The following is a 19409-nucleotide window of genomic DNA, read 5'->3' on the forward strand; positions in this document are numbered from 1 at the left end:
AACAGTTCTAAAATAAGTAATACACTAGAAGGATAGACGAGATGCAGTGAGGGCCCAGGAGACGGGCTAACTCGGAGAAAATCTCCTGCAGAGTGAGCACATAAACACTGAAGAGATGGAAATGGTGAGAAGGGCAGAAGGAGCGCGAACCTTGGGGCACCTGAGTGGCTCAGCTGGTTTAGCGTCTGGCTCCTGATTTCGGCTCAGGTCAAGATCTCATGGTTCATGGGTACAAGCCCCACACTGGGCTCTGTGCTGGCAGCATGGGGCCTGCTTGAGATTCTCTCTCTCTCTCTCTCTCTCTCTCTCTCTCTCTCTCTTTGTCTTTCCTGCTTGCTGTCTTTCAAAATAAATCAATAAATATTTTTAAAAATTGTTTAAAAAGAGTGTGAACCTCACTCTGTAAATTCAAGTGGACAAGATCTCCCTCTTTTTTTCCCCCAAACTCAGTTACATTCTTATCTGAGCCCCCAGTCTGCTAGGCTAGCAAGAGACATAACCTCAGTCCTTTGAGGCATTTGGTTCTGGAATCTTAGGCATCTCTTAGCAACAAGTGTGCCTGTCTCCATGGCCTCTTTCAGGCATCTTCTGAGCTGCCTCCAGTCTTTGAAGGCCCATCCATCCTCTCGGACATGCCACCATAGCCATTCCTCTGGGAGAGGGTCACCCTTGGTGGGGGTAAGCGGTATGCAGGGCTCCCTCCTCTCCATGACCCACAGAACTATCTCTTCTATCGTCTGCTCCCTTCAGCTCAGAGGATCCTTTTTTCTGGACTAAGACAAATCTTTCTCCATGTTTCTTCAAGACACTTCATCTGTATGCAGGAACTATCTCCCCTCGGTGGTATAGATTTTGGAAACAAAAGCAAGAAGGTCAGGAAGGCACTTTCTGCTTTACTCCCTGCCATATCCCTTTCCCACACAATGAACACAAAGACATTTGCCTATTTCACTCAGGCGTGGTGAGGAGGATGGACAAAGGGGAAAAAATCAAATCAAAACATTATCCCAGATGAAAGGGCATTTGAGGCTGTGGGTGCCATCCATGAAGGGCCAGTTTGGTGGGATTGAGTGTGGGTAGGAAGGGCGGGTCATCCACAGAAGACACGAGGGGGTAGGAGGAACCAGGGTCAAGACTGCAATGGGCTTTCGGAGCCTGGATTTGATCCTGAGGGCCAGGAAGAGCCCAAAAGAGACTGGAGGCAGGTGAATGATAGGGTCAATGCAAGCCCTTGAGAGGGTGGAGGGAGACAGTGAGGCTGTGCGACAAGAGGTGAGGAGGTCATGATCTCAGGTTCTGGCAGGTGAAGGGGCATACTCGAATCATACTTGGAAAGTGGAATGGGCAGAACTTAGCAGCTGACCAAATGTTGGTTGATTTGGGCGGCGGCGGAGACGGGGTGGGGAGGACGCATCTAACGTGATACCTCGGTTTCCAGTCTGGAAAGCTAAGCAGTTGATGAAGTCATCACCCAGTTTAAGGGCTGTGAAAAGTGAAGCGTATCTGGGTAAAATACAATGAAGGTTTTGAGGGATATACTGAGTTTGAGGTGCAGGCAAGGGTATTCAGTTAGAGATCAGCAGGAAGAGGTGTATGTGAGTGTGATTCTCAGGGAGAAGATGTGCACCGGGGACGGACACTTAGAGGAGTTCTTGACACAGAGACTTTTTTCATCCATTGATTTAATCATCCGCCCAGGAGTTCACAGACAAGTCATTTGATCATAAAAATAGATTGTGTACCTCTGTGATGCAGGGGAGGATTCAACCCAGTTTGGGAGAGATGGGAAGACTTCACAGAACAAGTGATGCCTGAACTGCATCCTGAAGCATGAGCTAGAATGCGCATGATGGGTGAGAGAGGTCGGAGGCTGAGGAGTTTTCTGGAGACTGCTCATCTGAAGGATCACGGAGCTGGTCATGAGCCCAGCCCCGTGTAAGGCCTCACCACTGTTACAATCAACCTGAAACAAGAGATGGTGTCCGGATGGAAAATGGACTTTTGCGTATTGGTCTGGACAATGCTGTCTATAATGAAACCTAAAATTCCATTAATAACATCATAAAAGTTGTTTTTCGTTCATGTAATAACCCGGTATAGGCAGGTGGCTCTCCTCCCCATGGCGATTCAGGAATCCAGGCTCCTTCCATTATTCCAAAGCCCGAGAGTCCTTGGTTTCAAGATGTTGCAGAGGAGGGGGGAACGGGAGGGAAGAGAGTAGAGAAGCCCCATCACCTGCTTCTACGTGCCAACCTAGAAGTGGCACACATCGCTTTCACTCACATTTGAATGGTGAACACTAGTCTGCCATCAAGCTTGGAAACAAGGTGGGCCCTCATCAGTCCGTCAGGGCCCTCTTAGGGATAACTCCACGCTCTACAATGGAGTCAGGGCATGTTTTAGAGAGCCAGCAATGTCCGTCACCAGCAATACCAAATTGAGCAATAGAGGAAGTATGGAAAACTGGTATAAGGAGAGATTCCTTGGCTGCAACAGGGCCCAGGGAGAAAGAGAGATGCAATTGATTGACAGCCTGCCATAGGTGCAGATAGGAGGAGTTAGGGTGGCGGTCATCTCCTTCCCACCCAAGCATGTTACTCCCATTTGTCTTTCAGTGCAATCCCTGTGGATTCACACAGTGGTCCCATGTAAGGCACAGAGGAGGTAGGAATGCTGAGGGTACAATAAAGGAATAAAGAAAGCTCTATAGGGCTCTAGAGGCACAAGCAGTCGTGCGCTTGGCCCCTGGTAATAGAGAGAAATTCAAAGGAGCACTGTCTTCCCTTATCTCACCAGAGCCTGAGGAAACGAAACCACATGGACTCCAAGGTATTTGTGACATTGTCCAGCAGTGTCTAAGAACATCTGGGGCATCCGTGGGGCTCAGCAGACCAGCAGAACCCAGCAGGTTCACATCTGGTCTCAAGCACATGTGAGACTCCACCTGGGCCAGGGAGGAAGGTCTTTAAGAGGAGCTGGAATCCTCCATGAGCAGATGGAGGCATGTGTTCAGGACATTTAAGGTATTGTTGTTAATAAGATCCCATCATTACTCTCACTGGTGAGGCCTTGGGAAACCGAGCTTCACTATAACACAAGGCATTGACCTCCAAAAGTGTTAACGTTCAGAAAACAAATGGCTCTATCTGTGAGTCTCTACAATTAAACACAAAGGAAAGTGACAGACTCTCAAACACAAAGTTAACGATTCAAAAACTCTCTAGTGATGTTAGAAATGCTAAGTGTCAAAAAAATGCATGTATCTAAAATGAATTTACCTGTATACTAGAGACAAATAAGTAAGTAAATACATAGTAGATAATGACATCATATTTTCCACTGTCAGAGATAGCGAGCAAGCAAGCGGGGGGGGATGCTAGAATGAACCCTTTGGTTCTGCATTAGAAGCAGAGTTAGCAAAATAAATTTATGCGTGTTTGATTTTTATAGATGGATAAATGGTAGACGATAGATAGACAAAAAGAGAGACAGAGGTGTATACATGATTTATGATACATTTATGATTTCCAAACCCTGCCTGCTGAGAAGGTCTGGAAACAATGACACCCCTCTAGCAATAAGCTCACACAATACCCAGGTCTTGGCTTCTAAATACCACTCCTCAAAGAGGGAACCAGGGCTCCTTCGAAACATGGTTGATTCCAGATCTGGGAAAGGGAAAACACACAATGGGCCTGGAGCATCCGTGGTGCCAGAAAATAAGGAAGTACCAAAAAAAAAAAAAATGTATTTAAAGAACATGGGAGGTAACCTGAAAGCACTCCCAAAGACAAATCTGAAACAATTTGAGCAGTGAAATAAATAATGATAGTATTTGATGATAACCCAAAGTATAAATAAATATCTGAGTCCATAATAATATAAATAAATGATTGAATCAGCAAATCAATGAGAAGAAGGGACAACAACCCTTTCTTACAGAAGAATCCCAATGCATAAATGTAGAAGAAATGAGGGAAATAAAAAATGACTATTAGAACACTCCAGTAGCAATTGCTGCAGGCAGGATCTACTGATGAATGCTAAAAATAGTTCGTGCAAGTTTAAGGAGATACAGGGTATTTGTATATTCTCCAAGTACCTTCCCCAAATTTTTACTAATTAAAGAGAAAAATAGTAACATCACAATGGAGAAACCTGCCCAACAAATACCACCTAAACTTGAAGATCAAGGTTAACATCACCAGGAGTAAGATCACTATCACCCATCCCCTGAGGTGATGCTCTGAAAACAGGAGATTTCGTCTGTGTCATCCTTCCCCCAAATCCATATTCTCCATGTAACCATGGAAAACATCAGACAAACCCAAACTGAAGGACAATCTACAAAATACCTGACCCGCAGTCTTCAAAGTATCAAGGTTGTGAAAGACAGTAAGACCGAGGAACTGTCACAAATCGACGGAGGCTAAGGTACAACTAAATACCACATGGGGTCCTGGAACATATCCTGGCACAGAAAAAGAATTTTAATAGAAAACTTGTGGAATCTGAATAAAATCTGTAGGATGGTTATTTTTTTTTGATACATGTAAAGAGTTTGATCAAAATTGCCTAAATTAATGTTATCATTAAAATGATATATTTGTGTAACTGAATTTATAAATTAAAAGTTATCAGAGGGGCACCTGGGTGGCTCAGTCGGTTTAGCATCAGCTCAGGTCATGGTCTCACGGTTCATGAGTTCAAGCCCTGCATCAGGCTCTGTGCTGACATTTTAGAGCCTGGAGCCTGTTTTGGATTCTGTGTCTCCCTTTCTCTCTGCTCCTCCCCCACTTGCTCTCTCTCTCTCTCTCTCTCTCTCTCCCTCTCTCTCAAAAATAAAATAAACATTAAAAATCATTTTAATAAAAAAATTATTGGAAGACATGAGGAAAATGAGGACATGTGGTCTGTGTTAAGGCATCTGGGGTGATCATGTAAAGGATGCCTGGAAGGAGGGGGCGGTGCCCATGAACTTCCTAAGGGCAGGTGGGAGGTAACCAATTTCTGTGTTATGAGCACTTTACAGAACTGCCTTATTTTAAGCCATAGCAATCTTATTAGGGGGAGGGGTTATTTATAAATATTTCCAATTTACAAATGAGGGAACTGAGGCTGAGTGGGGAGGTTATTCCAGATAAAGTAGCTATAATTTGTTGAATGCAAATAGGTAAATCTTTAACTATTTCATTGAGTTATGGCAAAGTAAGTTAGGTACCATTATTGTCTCCATTTTAAAGACGGGGAGGCTGAAGCTGAGAGGGAGGAAGGCCACAGATCCAGGAAGGGCAGCGCCCCTCCCAGGGACTCCATTTCCCCTCTGCCACATGCCCACCCACACCCAACACAGCACTCACCAGGGACCTTGCGTTGAAATATAAATTACAGCAATTCAGTCCACAGCCTCTGGACATCCTTCCCTTGGAAGGAGACAGAGAGGCAGAGACAGAGAAAGACAAAGAGAGAAGAGAGAGAGAGGTAGAGAGTGTCTGGAGAGGGGGTGGCCATCTTTGAGGGCAACTTTGACTAATGAACTCTGGGTCCGGATTCGCAGAAACAGACCATTTCTGACAAAAGGGCAGAATCAGATAAACACCCGGCTGTGCCAGATTTGAGTCTGATCTATGGGGAACAACACTGATGTTGCCATGGAAACCAGTCTTTTTTTTTTTTTTTTTTTTTTTTCCGCCTCAACTGTTCAGGAGCTCTATTTTTCTAAAGAGATGGTGATGTGTGCTTCTTGGAAAAATTGTCAGGGATTTCTTTCTTCTTCTTCTTCTCCTTCCCTTTCTCCTTCTTCTTCTTCTTCTTCTTCTTCTTCTTCTTCTTCTTTTTCCTCTCTTCCTCCTCCTCCCCCTCCTCCTCCTCCTTCTCTTCCTCCCCCTCCTCCTCCTTTTCCTTCCACGTGATGCCCCAGTCAGATCAGAACACAATGTAGGGGCGAGGGGAGCAGGATAAGTTGATCAACAGCAGTTCTGACAGGTAGTCTTTTGATTTTCCAGAAAAATGTATGTCTCCCTAAATGTCTCCTGAAGTGACTGACAGCTGGGAATATCCTGGTGCCATCACTGCCTCTCCCCAAGGTGCAGCAATTGTCTCTTCATGCCTGTCCCTTCTGCTCTCCACCCCCAGCTTGGGTCGGGAGCCCCAGGGGAGCAGCCCCTACTTCCTGTGCGTGTTTAATCTTTGCATCCGGCACAGGCAAGGAGGAGACATCCCAGGAGCATTTGTGAGGAGCAGCCCAGAGCTATCTCTCCCCTACACCTCTGTGGTGCTCTTCCTGCTACTGGGGAGCACTCTGCTCAGTGGTGTCTTCTCTCCACCCTCATAAATTCTCACAAAATGCAACTCGTCCTTCAAGGCTTACTTCTAAAGCCAGTTCCCCCAAGGACCCCTGACTGACACCCACACTGTCACGTTCTCCCCTCCACCTTTCCTTCACACCTTCCCTTCTGTCTTATCTCCCTGTCCACTGTGTGCCTCCCCAGGGAGCGGTTCCCAATGTCGGTGAGTAGGTTAAAAAGTGTGCAAAAGCCACAAACGGAGCCTATTCTGTGAACCAAGGTGCTGTTTTATCATGACTTCCTGTCTTCCCGTAACTCTCCATCAGCTAGCAGTGCTCAAAACCCCATCCTCCAAAACCCAGAGCTGCTTTTCCCTGACAAACCCCTCTGGTTAACTGTTCTAGAACTAATCTCCCCATTCCTTAGGTATTGTGGGAGGAGTTAGGTAGCCTCCTTTTTGTTCTGCTGGGAAAGCTGTGACTCCACCAAGAATAGCACATGGCCCCAGGGTTGCCCCTAAAACCAGAAGTGCCTTTCCCCCATCTCCTATCTCTATCTTCTCCCTTCTTTCCGGTCACACACTCACAGTCTCTTCATTCCAGAGAAAAGATGACTTTGGCTTATTTTTTGAGGCGATGGAGTGGCAAATCCATTTATGACAGAATGTTTGAACATGTGTTCATTAAGTCTTCAGTTGACTTTGTGTAATTGAAAAGAATAGCGGGTGTTTACACGTTGGCCATATGGTCAGCCTGACTCGATGAGGGGGATGCCAGCCCAGATCCCTGCCCTGGCTTCACGGTGCCCTGAACAGAGGCTGAATTCCAGGGCTCTGTGGGTGTGGGTAGGGTTGTCTAAGGCCAGAGCTCAGCAGCCTGTGCAGCCCCAAAGGCAGGAGGCCTGCTATCTTCCTTCTCCTTCCCACCAGGCATGCATGAATGGCCCCAATCCCCAGTGTTAGCAATGGGCTTGGAGCCTCAGCTTCCAACTCTGCCCAGAGTCAATCCCGGTCTCTCCCTCCAATATCTGGTCATCCAAGTTTGAGAAGAGCCGTGAACACAAACCACGAACCACCAAGCAAAGTACAGGGATGAGCAGTTACTGCCGAGGGGCACCGTGGTTAAGACCCCAGTACCAAAACCTGTGGGTCAGAATCGTGGCCCGGCCATTTCTTAACCCCATGGCCTGGTACAGGGTGCTGCACGGCTCCGTGCCTCCACATTCCTCCATCCCAAAGTGGGGAGGACGATGTCAGCATGGCGACAGTGACGTCAACGATGGGGGGGTCCTTACCTCATGGAGCTGGTGGAGGGTTATATGACATGCTTAGCACCCGGCACGCAGCAAGGGGCATCCATGTGCTGGCTATTCTTTTGTTTTTCCTTAAGATTTTTTGCTTTTAAGTAATCTCGACACCCTACGTGGGGCTCCAACTGGCAGCCCTGACGTCAAGATTTGCCTGTTCTACCAGGTGAACCAGCCGGGCGCCCCACGTGTTGGCTGTTCTTAACCTTACCCACTGATGCCAAGCCCCAGCGGAGAATGAGCCGGTTTGCTTTTGTGATAGCTGTGACTTGACTTTGGGGGGGATGAACTATAACCTTGACAGGGCTGCTCGAGGTCTTACAAAAACGGGCTGGGGGGGGGACAAAGGAATCACACGCACCTGGGTTCGGATCCCAGCTCATCTGCTATGGCCCTAGGGTCTTTATCCCTCTGAGCGAGCCTCAGTCGCCTTCTCTGTAAAATGGGGGTCACCAGCTCCTCCCTGCCGTGGTTATAATAAACCCTACAGCCAATTAGGCAAAGGACCCCAGTGATCACGCATCACCTCCTTCCTCAAGCTGTTGGCTCACAGCCAATGGTATTATCTCAGTGGCATCCTCAAACTTGCCTTGTGCCATATCTGTGCCCATATCCGGGTCTGTCTCCAGACGTCAGGGCGGTGACTATGCATCATTCATCATTGAATGCCCCGTGCCCGGCACAGCCTGGCCCTCCACGGGTGCTCAGCTGATACTGAAGGGGTGAAGGACACTGCACTGTAAGACAAGGGACCAGGTGTATCTCTTAGCCCCAGCTTCTGACCATAGCATCATTTCTGGGCCCGCCTGCCCGAGATTTCCCCCCACAGCCCATTTCCAGCCCCAGCTTAACAGGATACTCTGCCCCCAGAGCCCACTCTGGCCCCAGCATCTTCCCTCCCCCACCAGGCTCACCGAGCCAGAAGACAAAGAAAGTGGCAAAGGGAGGTCAAGACTTTCCAGACACATCTATCTTTATTTGTTTCCTGTCAGAAAAGTTCAAGAGTTACACCGAAAAATACTTCAGCCTCTGCTGCCTACTGACAAAAATACACCACAAAATTATAAAGCGCTCAGCGGTGTTGCTAGGGACAATTTGTTATTCCGCTTTGATGACAAATGAACTTACAGGTGACTGGAGGGGATGTGGTGGGAGGAGGAACGTCAGATGATCGCGTTTGGCAGGATAGTTTGAGCTATGCCAGTGTTATTACCCGGCTGTTGGGTACGAAGATTTCGGCAACATAGCAAGCCAGGAGAAAATGCCTGTTAAACGGCCTGTCACCGCTTCATGGGGAGACGGTACTGCATCTCGAATAACCAACTCTCCCAGCCAGTTCTGGCCCTGGAGCCACCTGCCACAGCATGGGCCTCCCGGAACCCTTTGCAGGAGAGCTGGGTGGGAGTGGGCACAGGCTGATGTGGTCCCAGGCAGCAGGAGGCCCGGCCAATGCCAGATGCTGCCCCCCTAGCCAGGAGCTTCTGAAACTAGATTGGGGACTTTGGGTGCTCGCCCAACGGCTGTCAGTGCAACAGGTGGGCAAAAGACGGTCCACATTTTTCAGCTTCTCTGAGGACCGATTTGGCATTGCTGCAGCCCCCATCTTTACGTCTCCCTGGCTGTCACCTGAGGCTCCTGGTTATGACCCTTATCATAAGAAGAACAAACACAAATTTTAAAATGTGGTCTAGGTTGGCCGAATGTTATATCTGCCTGTCCTGTGCCTTCTTTCTTCCCGCAGCCTCGCCTCGCCTCTCCTCTCCTCTCCTCTCCTCTCCTCTCCACCCTTGCTGTCTCTGAAACATAGGCAGTACCCACGTGTAGATCCAGAAACACTAGAAAAAGACAGAGAACGTCTGCCTGCTGCTCAGAGTTTGCTTGTATCCATCCCCGGGCTCCCTGGGTCAGCCCGAGCCCTAGCTTAGATTCCCATATGGACAATTTGTGCTAATTTGGCCAAACACACCTCACTTTGGGTCGTGTGTGTTCCGGGCTTACCAATGCCGAAAGCAGCCCTTCTCTCCAGCTAGGCCGGTCCTAACTTCCCATAGTCCTCTCCTGCAGACCAGAGGCCAGCCACACAGCCCCAGCCTGCATCACTCACATTTTCGGTACCTTCCAAACCCCATGCTGAAACTACAGTTTCTCTGCTAAGAAGAGGCTGTGCTCTTTACGGCCCGTCAGCGTCTTCCAGATCCAACCAGTTGACTCTTTTTCTGTTCGTTTTGTTTCCCTTCCTGTTTTTAAATTTTCCTAACAAGTAATAAGCAGTGGCTTCGAAAATATCTTACATGGGAACAATCAACACGAAACATGCCTTTGTACATAATCCTGACTTGGGGACGAATCAACAATACCAAAAGACAAAAAGAAATATCGATTCAGACAACTCCAGTGCACGATATTTTCGGTGAGTTCCCTCCCCCTACCCACCCCGGCCCCGCCCCCACCCCCATATCCCAGGAGTACAGTGGTGTCTTGTAACTGGAGCTTGGCTTAGCCAATGGGGGGTCCCCCTCCGCACCCCCCATTCTGGCTGGGGGTGGGCCTCTAATGGCCCTGGGTCTTGGGCGGCTTGGGCTCATGGATGACAGCAGCCGCCGACAGCCACGGCCCGATGGCCCGAGCAGTGCTCTGCTTGGCCACACTGTAGTGGCTGATGACCGTGTAGAAGCGGCTTCTGGAATTGGGGTCCTGGGATGAGTAGTAAGCATCCAGAGAGGCCGGGATACAGCGCTTGTGCTGAGGACGAGAGACACAGAGTCAGGGGGAGCTCAGCAGACTGCTTCCAACCCAACTTACGCCGGGGCCCCGCCATCTGGGGGCCATCGCCACATAGGGTTCTCAGCCAGAGGCCAGGCGATGTCACCTGGCCTGGGCCAGGCCACATTACAACTCAGGTAATGTTTATGCAAATAGCTAAGAAAGGGTGTGACTTATAATAGGGACTCGGTAAATGGCAATTTATAAATATTTCTATCACCTGATTTTGCCGTAAAGCAGATTCTGTCTTTAGTGCAACTAATATTTGTCGAGAGCCCATCATCTAACAGGTCCTTTGCTAACTGGTTTTACCTAAATTCTCTCCTTTAAGGCCTCACAAAAATCCTGGGGGCAGGTATTCCCGGAGCCCATTTTGCAGGCAAGAGAACTGAGGCTCAGAGGGGCGAGGAGATGCCCTAAAGCCACGTAGCTGGTTCGATTTTTCAAGGGAAGGAGCCCAGAGCGGGGTGCAGGGCAAGGGGCCCACCAGTAGGACTCAGGGAGACCTCAAAAGCACCCACCCCCTGTGCTCGCATCTCTACGGGGCCACCACAGGACCTGGGAATCAGACATCAAACTGGGAAGACTGGTGCCAGGGCTGAGCTTTCTGTAGAGGGACCAGCCTATCTCAAGCAAGAGTGAGCTCTCCCTGACTGCCGGCCTGCACCCCAAAGTGGGACCACCTCCGGACTCCCGACTCTGGGGAGCACTATCTGGGAGGAAGAACTCTACGGCCTGCCGGAAGGAAGCCAAGTCCTTCGTGAAACTCCTTGTGTGACGCATCTTCCATTTTAATCAGTCTGCAGGGAGGTTGCCTGAATCTGGGTGAGCTTGATTAACCCTCTGACTGAAGCTGGCAGTCACCTGGGGGCCACTCACCTGCCAGAATCCCCTTACCTTATAGACAAATCCCTCTGGGCAGCTGTGGTCATAGGTGAAGGCTTTGTAAACCACCAGGAACACGATGCAGGCGAGGAAAGCGAGGGCCAGGCTGACGAGAATGGTGACCTGGAGGAACACAAAACTGGGAGTCATCCAGCCTCAGCCCACCCTGCCTTCCGTCCGGCGCACAGCCGCCTTCGAATTCCGGAGCTGTAGGCCACGTGGCGCGTCAGAAAGAGCAGGGGCCTGGGGCCCAGCGAACGCGCTCTGTCTCGCTCCGTCACTAACCTGCAGGGTGACCTGGAGAAAAGCGCCTGTACTCTTTGGGCCTCAGTTTCCCCCGTCTGCTAGATACTCTCCGAAGCCCCTTCTCGGCCCAAGCGTGATTCTCCCCGTTTACTTTTCCTGTTAATTGTGTGGTAGGGAGGGTAGGGGGGTGGTGATCCTTAAGCCACCTGTCCCTTCCGGTGCTCCCGCCTTCCACCACCACCACCACCCTCCCTACCACTACTGAATTCCCATCTCAGACACAACGGCCTCTTCCACCTCCACTTGGACATGCCATAGGCACCGCAGACACACCGTGGACGCGTTACCAAACGAACCCCCTGCTCCTCCTGCCTTTCTCCCCAGCTCCACTCAGGCCAAAACTCTGGGAGTCATCCTTGACTCCTTTTCTCATATTCGACATCCGATCTACAGCAGAACTTACTGTTTCTCCCTTCCGACAGCTTCTTACCACCCCGGCCATCTCCAACCCGGCCAAGCCAGCAACAATTCTCTTGTGTGCAATTCCAAAGCAGCCCCTGACTAGCAGCCTCCTCGACCCAGGCAACACAGTCACGCACAGCAACCTGAGAGGTCCTTTCAAAATCTAAGTCAGGGCACGTCCCTTCTCGGCTCAGAAGCATCTAACCGTCTCTAAATGATTCACACTGAAAGCCCAGCTCCTAACCATTATCTACAAGCAAGCTTTAAAAAAATAACACAACGCTAAACAGACTGAGGGCACCATGAGGATTTATCAGAAAGGAGTAAATGTCTACTTTCAGGGTTCCCTCCAGGCTTGCGCTGACCGCGTCCCGCTCCGTGTACAAAGTGGTAGGGTAACCCCCACGACATTGGGTGCCTCGGGTCACAAGCAGAATGTTTTTTCGTGTTATTTTTAAAAGCTGGTGGCCGTTTGAGTCAGTTGGCCCAGAAATAGGGCAGAATTCCTCTCACGGAGAGAAGATTTCTTTGATTCGGGATAAAAATCAAATCAGCCTAAGGGGTCCCCAAGCCTATCTCCTTCCCAAACCAGGAAGGACAGAGGGGATGGAAGTCTATGTGGCTGCATGTGTATATAAAGTTTTAGGACAGTGTGCTATGTTGATGTAAGAAAAATATATAGTTGGGTCTTGTTCCCAGTTCCTGGCACAGAACTCCTAAAACCCTTGTAATTTCCTAAATGATAGAGTACTAGAAGCATCTTTTGTTCTAATATTTGGGTTTTGTGCCCAGTTCCTGAAATAGCCCAGATCCATAAAGATGAAAGGAGTGTTTTTTAGGATTCATAACAAGTCCCTTTCGACCACACCTGAGTTTATGTTAATGACGGGACTTTTGGAAAATCCCGACGGATAGGGGTCAGTTGCCAGGGAGTCAACCAAGTGATTAGAGGGTTGGAACTTTCGACCCCATCCCCTCGCCCCCCGGGGGAGGGGAGAGATTGAGTTCAATCGCTGATGGCCAGTGATTTCATCAATAACGCCTATGTAACGATACCTCTATAAAAGTCTCAACTGAAGAGATTCAGAGAACGTCCATGTTGGTGAACAAGAACGCGTCCATATGGGGGGAGTGCGACTCATCCTGTACTCCACGCGGGGACAGATGCCCTGTGCTCAGGACCCTTCCAGACTTTGCCCTGTGTATCTCCTCTGGGGGCTGTTCGTTTGTATCCTTCGTAACAAATCAGTAATACTAAGTAAAGCACTTTACTGAGTTCTGTAAGTCGTTCAAGCAAATTATCAAAACCGGAGAGGAGGTTGTAGGAGCCCCCAGTGAACGGCGAGTCGGTGAGGAGTACAGATGCAACCTGGGACTTGGGACCCGCATCTGAACTGGGGCAGGCTTGTGGGACTGAGCCCTTAACCTTGGGGGGGGGGGGGGTCTGCACTAACTCCAGCGGCCAGCGTCAGAGTCCAGCTAAATTCTAGGACGTCTACTCAGCATCCAGCGAGAATTGGAGGATTACTTGGTATGGGAACACCACCGCACATCTGATGTCAGAGGTGGTGAAAGGATGGAGGAAAAGGTAGCTCTAGATGGTGACGTGTGAAAGTCACTTCTAAACTCTCGTCAGCACGGTGCATTGTGCACCCCCTCCGGGTGCATGCTGAACCCTCAGCAGCCTCCTGCCCAAGGTTGGCGTGGGGGAGCGCAGAGATCAGACCAGAAGCACTCGGGTAAGATGTGGAGAGAGCTGGAGATACCAGCAGAGGCTGGAACCTGGAGCAAGGGAGAGATGCCCCAAATCCGCATACACCCCCTTACCCACTCTGAAGATAGTACTTGATGAGTACAAGGCCACTAGCTAATGTTAAGGACCTAGGAATACCTGGTCAGCGGATGTGTGAAGTAGACGGAAAGAATTTTCAACGCCCAGATTTCCCAATAGCCAAAGGCAGAAACAGCCCCAATGTCCATCAAGTGATGGATGAAGAAGCACATCGTCTGTCCATACGCATAGAGATGGAATGCAGATCGGTGGTTGCCAGGGCCTGGGGGTAAGGGGAGTGGCAAGTGACAGCTCATGGGAACCGAGTTTCCTTCTGGGGTGACGAAAATGTTTTGGAACTAGGGAGAGGTGGTAGTTTGCCCAATACTGTGAATGCGTTGAATGGCCCCGAGTTCTTTGCTTCAGTTAATATTGTATGCGAATTTTACCCCGATTGAAAGACACGTGCCCAGAGTTCAGGTTGATTCTGTCCCTCAAAAGGACCTTAAGGTCCTGCTAGCATCCCCTCACCAGAGCTGCGCGTGAGACAGACCCAGACATGCTTGCAGACACAGCCACCCACAAAGGGCAGCTGTAGATCTCATGCGTAGCAAGGTGCAGCCCCCCCCGCCCGCCACCACTGCTGACCTGATGCGGGGTCTTGGGGAGCCCCCAGAAAGCCCCCATCCTAATGTGACCATGTGCGATCCCAAGCCCTGACTGGGCAGAGACAGTCTCTTTGCCTAGCCCAGCATGCGCGTCCCCAAGTCAGCAGCAGGTCGGTGAGGAGGAGGAAGCACCGGGAGCTGGAGCAGGGCTCAGCACACCTGCCCATGGGACACGTTCCCCTTAAGGGGACAGAGGCCCTTCCCTTCCTAATGTCCCTGAGTGAACAGCCCCCATCTAGGAGGGGCAGGGTGTGATTTACCATAGCGGTCCCAGAGCTGGACCGGCTAAGCACAACAAGTGTTTCTGGAATAAGAAGAGAGAAGGAGGGAGGGGAGGAGGGCGGGAGGGAAGGTCCTGTAGGAATCAGTGCTGAGGCCAGGATTCTGATGTTTTGGGTCAGGGACGGTGGGTCCAGGACATGGGCAATCTTATGAACTCTCTGGGTGATTGTAACGCACAACCAGGGACAAGGACCGCCACCGTAGCATGACTAGGTGTGAGTGGTTCTCAAGCTGGCTACCCATTCTTAGAATCACCTGGGCAGTGTTTGAAATAATGCTGATGCTCTGGACCTGCCCCAGACCAATCACCCCAGCGTCTCTGATGGTCGAGTCCAAGCCCCAAGGTGGCTGTCGTGCACAAGAAGTGTAGGGAAGAGTGTGGCACGTAGGCGCTGGGCAGGGTGCCCTATGTCACTGCCAGAGACAAGGGTCTGGCGCTGAGAAGGACGCCAGAAGTGCCACCCACCCGAGGGGCTTTGCTGAGCGAGTCTAACTCCTTCCACATGTTCCGTAGCCCCAGAACTAGCGTGAGAAGAGGCCATTTGAACCAAAGAAGAGTGTGTGTCCCTGTCCTGAATCTTGGTAACTTCTGCAGCTGGAAGCCGGTCATTTCCTAAAAGCCTGTCAGGGAACACAGGGCTGTGAATGAAGCACAGGCCCTCCCTCGGAGCCTCACAGCCTACTGGGTGAGGGAGAGGTGGACAGATGGGGGCGGGCGCGTGCAACACAAGGGCTGGCACCGTGAGGGCAGCAGCACAGGGGACTTCTGGGCCTAACCAGTCTGGAAGTGGGGGGCCAGGGAGAGGATCAGGGAAGGCCTCCTGGAGGAGGCAACGTTGGAAGTGACTCCAGGGAGGAACGCCAGGATAGGGAAGGAAGAAGGTTCTGAGCAGAGAAGTCGTATCTGCCACGGGGTGGAAGCTGGGACTGTTCTGGAAGCATCGCATGGTTCACCGTGGCTGGCCCAGAGGATGCAAATGAGGGAGAGAGGGGTCTGGCTCAACAGGATGGCGGCAAGAGAACAGATAAGGAAGGGCCAGGCTACAACTTGGGCTTTATCTCCAGGGGAACAGGGAGCCCCTGAAGGTCTTAAGGAGGGAAGTGACAGGATACAAATTATGTTTTGGAACGATGCCTCTGTGAGCAACACGGAGGCAGGTTTGCAGGGGCTGGAGGCAGAGAGGCCAGCGAGAGCTGATGCGTGAGGCCATGCCCCCAGCGCTGAGACCAGGCTTGGGGCCGTGAGGGTGGAGGGGTGAATGTTTTGAGAAGCTCCTGGGAGGTAAGCAGAGTGAGGTGAAAGGGAAGGAGGGAGGGGACTCTGGGGACGAAGGGTGACATTAGGGCTGGTCTGGATTCTTGTGAGCTGAGCAGCATTGGTTGTCGGAAGGGAAATGGGGAGTAGGAGTAGACCAAGGTTCCCGTTGTGGTACCTGGATGAGCTACTCCCTGAGGAGGGGTCTCCACGGGGCATCCGGGGGAGCCGGCCGTCCTCAGCTGGCCTATCCCTTTCTGGCAGATTCGTTAGTGCTTTGGTCCCTACAGTAAAACTCCCAGCACAGAGGGGGATCCCCAGAGAGGACCCCAGAGAGAAGCTCCCACCTCCCCACGAGCACCTCGGAATGTGAAAACCTAACTACACGCCAGGAGTCACTGACTCGATCATCTAGCCTCAGAGAGGCCCCAAAGCCCTCGGCCCCACTTCTCGATGCAACAACCTGGGACTAGAAATAAATCCAGGCTAGATTTGGGTTTCTGCAGAAATGGCATCCTCACCGCTGGGAATACCCGCTGCTCCCCGTCTCCGGGCCCGCCCCTCGCACGTTCATCCGAGCATCCGCTCAACACACATTGATGCAGGGCCCACAGCGGGCCAGCTGCTGCCATACGGTCATCGCCTCCAGAGCTTATGGCGGAGACGGGATCAGATGCTGAACAAGCGAATCGCAAAGAAATAATTATGAAACGAGCCCTGAGCAGGACCCGGAACTGTGCGGACCAGGGATAGGGTGGGCCAGGGTGGCAGAAGGGGCTCCACCTAAGAGAGTGGCCCAGGATGAGGTGCCAGCCCAAAGACCCACAGAGAGAGTCTAGGGTCCCAGTGGGCCTGGAAGGAGCAGTGTAGCTGAGACAGGGGACAAGAGGAGAGGCCGCTGAGATGAGGCACCACAGGGCTTTGAGACCAAGGTCACCCTTGTCCTGTCCAGGAGAGGCACTTCCCACGACATCCATCCCCGTGCTTTCAGCTAACAACCTGCTCAGCCTCGCCTCCCAGGGCCAGTCTGGCCCGTCTCTGCCAGCCTCCAGCTCCGGCCACCACTCCCTGGCTCCACACGGTCCCCTCCAGCCATGCCCAGCCCCACAGAGTTCTCCTGTCCTTGTGCTTCTCAGCCCGGAACTCCCGTGTGTCCTTCCTCGTCAGGGAGAATGGCTCCTCAGCCTTTCCGTCCAGCTCCACTGTCCCCTCTCTGCCCGGCTCTGGACAGGGTCTTCCGAGGCTGCTCTGAGGGTGCTTACTCTGTCATCATGACCTCTTCATACCTCTGAACCCTCCGTTTCCCAGGGAACGCTTCAGGCAGTGAGTATATCTCATCTTTTCCTCTGTGCCCAGCACCATGACTCCTACCCAGGGGGACGAGTAAACATCTCCTGAACTGGAATGCTGAATCGAATGAAGACGGTGCAATGCACACGTGCACGCACGCACACACATGCACACACACACACACTCTTCCCCAGACATACACAAGCAGACAGACGTGCAACCTGGTCCAAACCACGTTGCGTGTATCCTGGATGGAGCGCTGAATTACCTGCACTTGGGCTTCTGGCCTTTTCCATCCCCTATTCTCAATCCCATCCACTACAGCCCCCCAACACGCGCTCAAACGAAAGCACCTTAACCTTGAAAAGGATCAGGATTTGGGTTGGAATCCGCTAACACCTGCCTGAGATTTCTCCTCAAACTTTCCAGTGTAGGTCAGAGAGAGAGAAGACAAAGAACTCAACACGGGGTATGCAGCTTGCAGTTCTGGCAAAGCCGTGCCAAGACAGGGGCCATAACGACCACCCACCATGAGCCATATGTCCATACAATGACAGTAACAGTGGTACGAATAGCAATACTAATCATAGGTGCTAAGAGTTGTTGGGAACTCACTGTATGTGAATATTGGCACAATTGTAGGCAACAGGTAGCATTATTATCCCCACTTAGCCAACGGATAAACTGAGGCTCTGAGAGGTTAAGTGACTTGCCCGAGTTCCCACAGTTGGTAGCAGCTAGGTGCAGACAATACACTGAGGCGCCTAAACGGCACCTTGACCTCTCCATTCCAGAACCAGCCCGGTATCTTCCACCTCAGTCAGAAGACAAGGCCTTTCCTGATTTGTCTTCAACATCCCCCCCTGGGGCTCAGCCCCTTCCTCCCACTGCCTGATGCACCCTGACTCCCCCACCTCTACGTTCTTGCACCTGCTGGCCCTGTATGACCCGGATCAGGTAGCTCCTCTTCCCCAAAGTCTTCCCCAAAAGTCTTCTTAGCCCCTCCCCTGGCTGCTCACAGCTCCCTGGCACTTTTCTCAGTGCGCCATAATTAACCACCCCTGGTCTGCTTCCCCTCTTGAGCGGCAGTGTGGAATAACACTTCACATTTCTATTTACTAAGCACTGGTTATGTGCCAGGCACTGTTTTGGGCACTGGATATGGATTTATCCTTGTAAGCCGCCCAACAGCCCTATGAGGTAGATACATCTTCATTTTTTTGGATGAGGAAACTAAGGCACAGAGAGGCTACCTCATTGTCGGACTCATACAGTTAATTAAACAATACAGTCTGGAGTCTAACTCAATAAAGTATTGGCCCGGGCTCTTCAGCCCATGCGATATTCCCCATAAGGCATTTATTCGCTAAATATCAGCTGAGCACCTACAATGTGCCAAAAATAATTCTACACATTGGGCATCCAACGCCAAGGACAGGGGAGGTCCCTGCTCTCATAAAGGTTACCCTTTTAGCGAGTTTCCTCTTGCGTAAAAGGGGAACAACAATAGTCTCTGCCTCTCAGAGTCTGGAGGATTACATCAGATAACGTGAAGCCTTGGAGTGAGTTGAGCAGTGGCCCCCCCAAGAGATACGTGCATGTCCTAATCTCTGGAACCTGTAAATGTGACCTTATTCGGAAATGAAGTCTTTGTAGGTACAATTAAGTCAAAGATCTTAAGATGAAATCATCCTGGACTATGCGGGCCGGCTCTAAATCCAAGAGTAAGTGCCCTTCTATGGGACACACAGAGGAAGACGAACACCCAAGGAGAAGAGGGGTCATTTGAATACAGAGGCAGAAACTGGAATGATACCCTGGTGAGCCGAGGGACAGCTGAAGCCACCTGAATCCAGAAGAGGCAGGGAAAGACCCTTCAGAGGGTGCGCAAGCCTGCCTTGATTTTGGACTTCCGGTCTCCAGAACCGTGAGCCTAAACTTCTGTTGCATTAAGCCACACGGTTTGCGGTTTGCGGTAATGTGTTCTGCCACGGCCACTGTAGTGCCCTCCCACAGTGGCCGGCCATGCTGCACCTGGGAGAGCTCCTTGATTTTTCCCTGTCACCTGCCACGTTCCTCGGCGTGTTCTTCAGAAGCTCCGATCACTCTGGCAGACCGTCACTTTTGTCAACGTGTGTGGCTCTGGTGCGCTTTCTCAGCCCTTCCCCCTTTAGTGAACTACTAGTCATGCTTCA

General features: G+C 51.0%; 1 protein-coding gene across 1 annotated transcript in view; it reads right to left on the reverse strand.

Annotated features, from left to right (window-relative positions):
- Nucleotides 1-9560: 9560 nt before the first annotated feature.
- NSG2 (neuronal vesicle trafficking associated 2) overlaps nt 9561-19409 on the reverse strand; it is a 54936-nt gene continuing 45087 nt past the window's right edge. Inside the window, exons 4-5 of the mRNA XM_027034752.2 lie at nt 11253-11363; nt 9561-10334 (exon numbers count right to left, since the gene is read on the reverse strand). Of these exons, the coding sequence (XP_026890553.1) occupies nt 10143-10334; nt 11253-11363 (303 nt within the window). The 3' untranslated portion in view covers nt 9561-10142. The remainder of the gene's footprint in view (nt 10335-11252; nt 11364-19409) is intronic.

This window comes from Acinonyx jubatus, chromosome A1 (genome assembly GCF_027475565.1).
Source record: "Acinonyx jubatus isolate Ajub_Pintada_27869175 chromosome A1, VMU_Ajub_asm_v1.0, whole genome shotgun sequence".
Classification (NCBI taxonomy): Eukaryota; Metazoa; Chordata; class Mammalia; order Carnivora; family Felidae; genus Acinonyx; species Acinonyx jubatus.